General features: G+C 54.9%; 1 protein-coding gene across 1 annotated transcript; it reads left to right on the forward strand.

Moving 5' to 3' along the window:
* Positions 1–1,705: 1,705 nt before the first annotated feature.
* On the forward strand, positions 1,706–2,515 carry CMQ_1758 (uncharacterized protein; the record flags this gene model as incomplete). The annotated part of the gene is made up of 2 exons (XM_014314039.1): positions 1,706–1,888; positions 2,327–2,515. The coding sequence occupies 2 exons, from the start codon at positions 1,706–1,708 to the stop codon at positions 2,513–2,515; spliced, it is 372 nt and encodes a 123-aa protein (XP_014169514.1).
* Between the last annotated feature and the right edge of the window lie 12 nt (positions 2,516–2,527).

Here is a 2,527-nt window from a genome sequence, read left to right on the forward strand (position 1 = left end):
CGCGCCCACTTGTTGTGAAAGAACGCGAGTGGGACTACTAGAGATAGTATTGTGATGATAGCTGCTACGAATCCACTACGATAGGGGGCACAAAGGACCGAGGGCCGGAGGGACGGGGAGCGCTTTCGACTCCGCGCCTCTGCGTTATTGTCCACCATCCTAGACATGCTCTAGAATCGAAGTTTGCGCAGCTGTTGGTGTATCCAGCGCTGGAAGGGATCGGTTCGAGACCTGGCTCCGAGATCAACGCGAAGAAGCCGCGTTTCCATTATTTCAGCCAAGGTCAGTTCAGTCCGCATGCTGCTTTGCTGTCCGTCATCTATAAGAGACATAGTCTCCATGTTTATAATAGTATTCAAGGAAATAAGTGCGTCGTCTATAATAGACCAGCACCGCACAATGTACGACAGCAACTGCTGGTATATCCCCATATATCTCTTTTTGCGTTTGCTTCGTATGCCGGAAATAGAACGGTCGAACGTGCTCCTGGTCTGACTCTTTTCGGTTTATTTCAAACAACGTGTTCCATGACACTACCTTAGGCGCCGTACCGCTGTTTCGATGCCGTAGGCTGAGAAGGTCAGGCCTGCGCGGCTGGCCGCCGCCCGTTATATACAGCAAGGCCGCAAGGATCTCGCTAAGCCGTTCGTCTTTTCTCCAATAGTTCTGTACTTGCTGTTGCCTCCACCTGCCGTTGCTAAAGAGGCTGTTGGACTGGCTTGTGCAAGCTTTAACAGAGAGCTGGACGTATGCATTTTGGAGCTGGTTTTTCGGATGGCTTACAAAAGAGAAGTCGTGTTCTTTGTTGGAGAGGCTGTCCTAGACCGCCCCTAGATCAACCGGTGGCTCCCACTCGTACATTAGCTCAAAACAAAGCCGGCTTGCCTCCTCAAGCATGAGCGCCGGAAGGCGTCGAAATGCCTCCATGCTGATGGACAAAACATCATTGTATCCTACCGACTGGCCGTCGTTGCTCCACCGTAAAGCCGGTGTGCTAGAGGGCGCTATGGCTCTGCCATACGCCAGGAGACTAAAAAACTCGTCAAGCACCGATTGACAGCTAAAGACCATATACTTTTGCCGTATAGGTCTTAGAAGCTCGAGCCGGTTAGTGCGTAGTCGGCAGCGAATGCCAAGCAGAGGGTATGCTTTAGCTGGGAGGACGTATTTAAGAAACAAGAGGCGTTGGATGTAGATTAACGCAGAAAGGTGGGAAGTGTAAGAGCGAGCTGGGAGGAAACTGCGATAGTCGGTTGTAAACCCAAGGACGCCGCTGTAAAAAACTAGAAGCATAGAGGCTGGCCGACCGTTTGTTTTAGCCTCTGTATAAAAGAGTATAAGTAGGCTAAAGAGCCGTTCAAGCAGCTCGGCCACTAGTGCCTTTGTAGACAAGTCGTCGTTGTCGTCCTCTTCCTCTTCCTTATAGTCGTCCTTATCCTTGTTAGGGTTATCTTTGTCTTCTTTATAGTTATTATTATTATCGTCCTCGTTGTTACTAGTAACTTATATAAGCAGAAAGTAAAAGCTAGTTAAAAGGGACCTAGTAAGATATAAAGAAAGAAAAAGAGCTACTTAAGAAGGAACTCGTCCTATGTTGTCCGGTGCGTCCAGTCTCGTGCACTCTCCCCCTTTCCCATTGCTTGCGCGGTGCAGTCGTGTGTTGTGTGCACTCGTCCTAATCTATACATGCAGACTTTATTCATACATGGCCGACATCTTCCTCCCGTTCCCGTCCCTGCCCTACATCGCAGCCGCGTCGTCCTCCTGGCTGTCCTCGATCACCGTCGCCTTGCTGCGCTTGGTACGCCGCTTCCGTCCACCCTTTGCTCCCCTAGCCGGCGACGGGGTCTCGTCCGGGCTCTGCGAAGGCCGGCGCTTCTGGGCGCGTGTGGGCTCTTGACCCCGCTCCCCCTCTGCGCCGCCATCTTCGTCACCGTCGTCGCCGTCGTCTTCGTCGTCGTCATCCTCTGTCTCCGACTCGCTCTCGCTCTCGCTCTCGTTCTCGCTCGGGCTCGGCTCCAAGGTCTGTTGGCGCATTGCTTCGGCTAGTTCGCCGACTCCTCCCTCGTCTTGCGCCGCCAGCAGCGCGCCCACTATCGCCTCGACCGTCGCATCCTCTGCCTCCAGTTCGGTCGCCAGAGCCAGCAGCGCGCTCGGCCGTGTGTTGACCAGCTCCGCCAGCCCGGGTCCATTGTCTGCGTCCAGAAGACCGAGTGCGACGCGCGACAGCATCGCTCCAAGTCGGCCCATCTTCTCGTCCTCGTAGTCGGCCGCCGTGTGCGGCACGTCCAGCCGCTAGGCGTAGCGGTTAAAGGGCGCGCCCCAGTGCAGGCGCATCACCTCGTACACCACCACTTCGGCGCTCCGTGTCGCTCAGGTGCTCCGGCAGGGTCAGCGCAGCCAGGAGCTGCTTGGCCCACTTCTCGTACAGCCGCTCTTCTTGCAGGCAGGAGTACGAGGCGTCCTGCTTCAGGATCGACCACGTCACATTGCTGTTCTGCCCGATGCGCACTAGTCGGCCCAGGCA

The sequence above is a fragment of the Grosmannia clavigera genome (assembly GCF_000143105.1).
Source record: "Grosmannia clavigera kw1407 unplaced genomic scaffold GCSC_178, whole genome shotgun sequence".
In the NCBI taxonomy this organism is placed as follows: domain Eukaryota; kingdom Fungi; phylum Ascomycota; class Sordariomycetes; order Ophiostomatales; family Ophiostomataceae; genus Leptographium; species Leptographium clavigerum.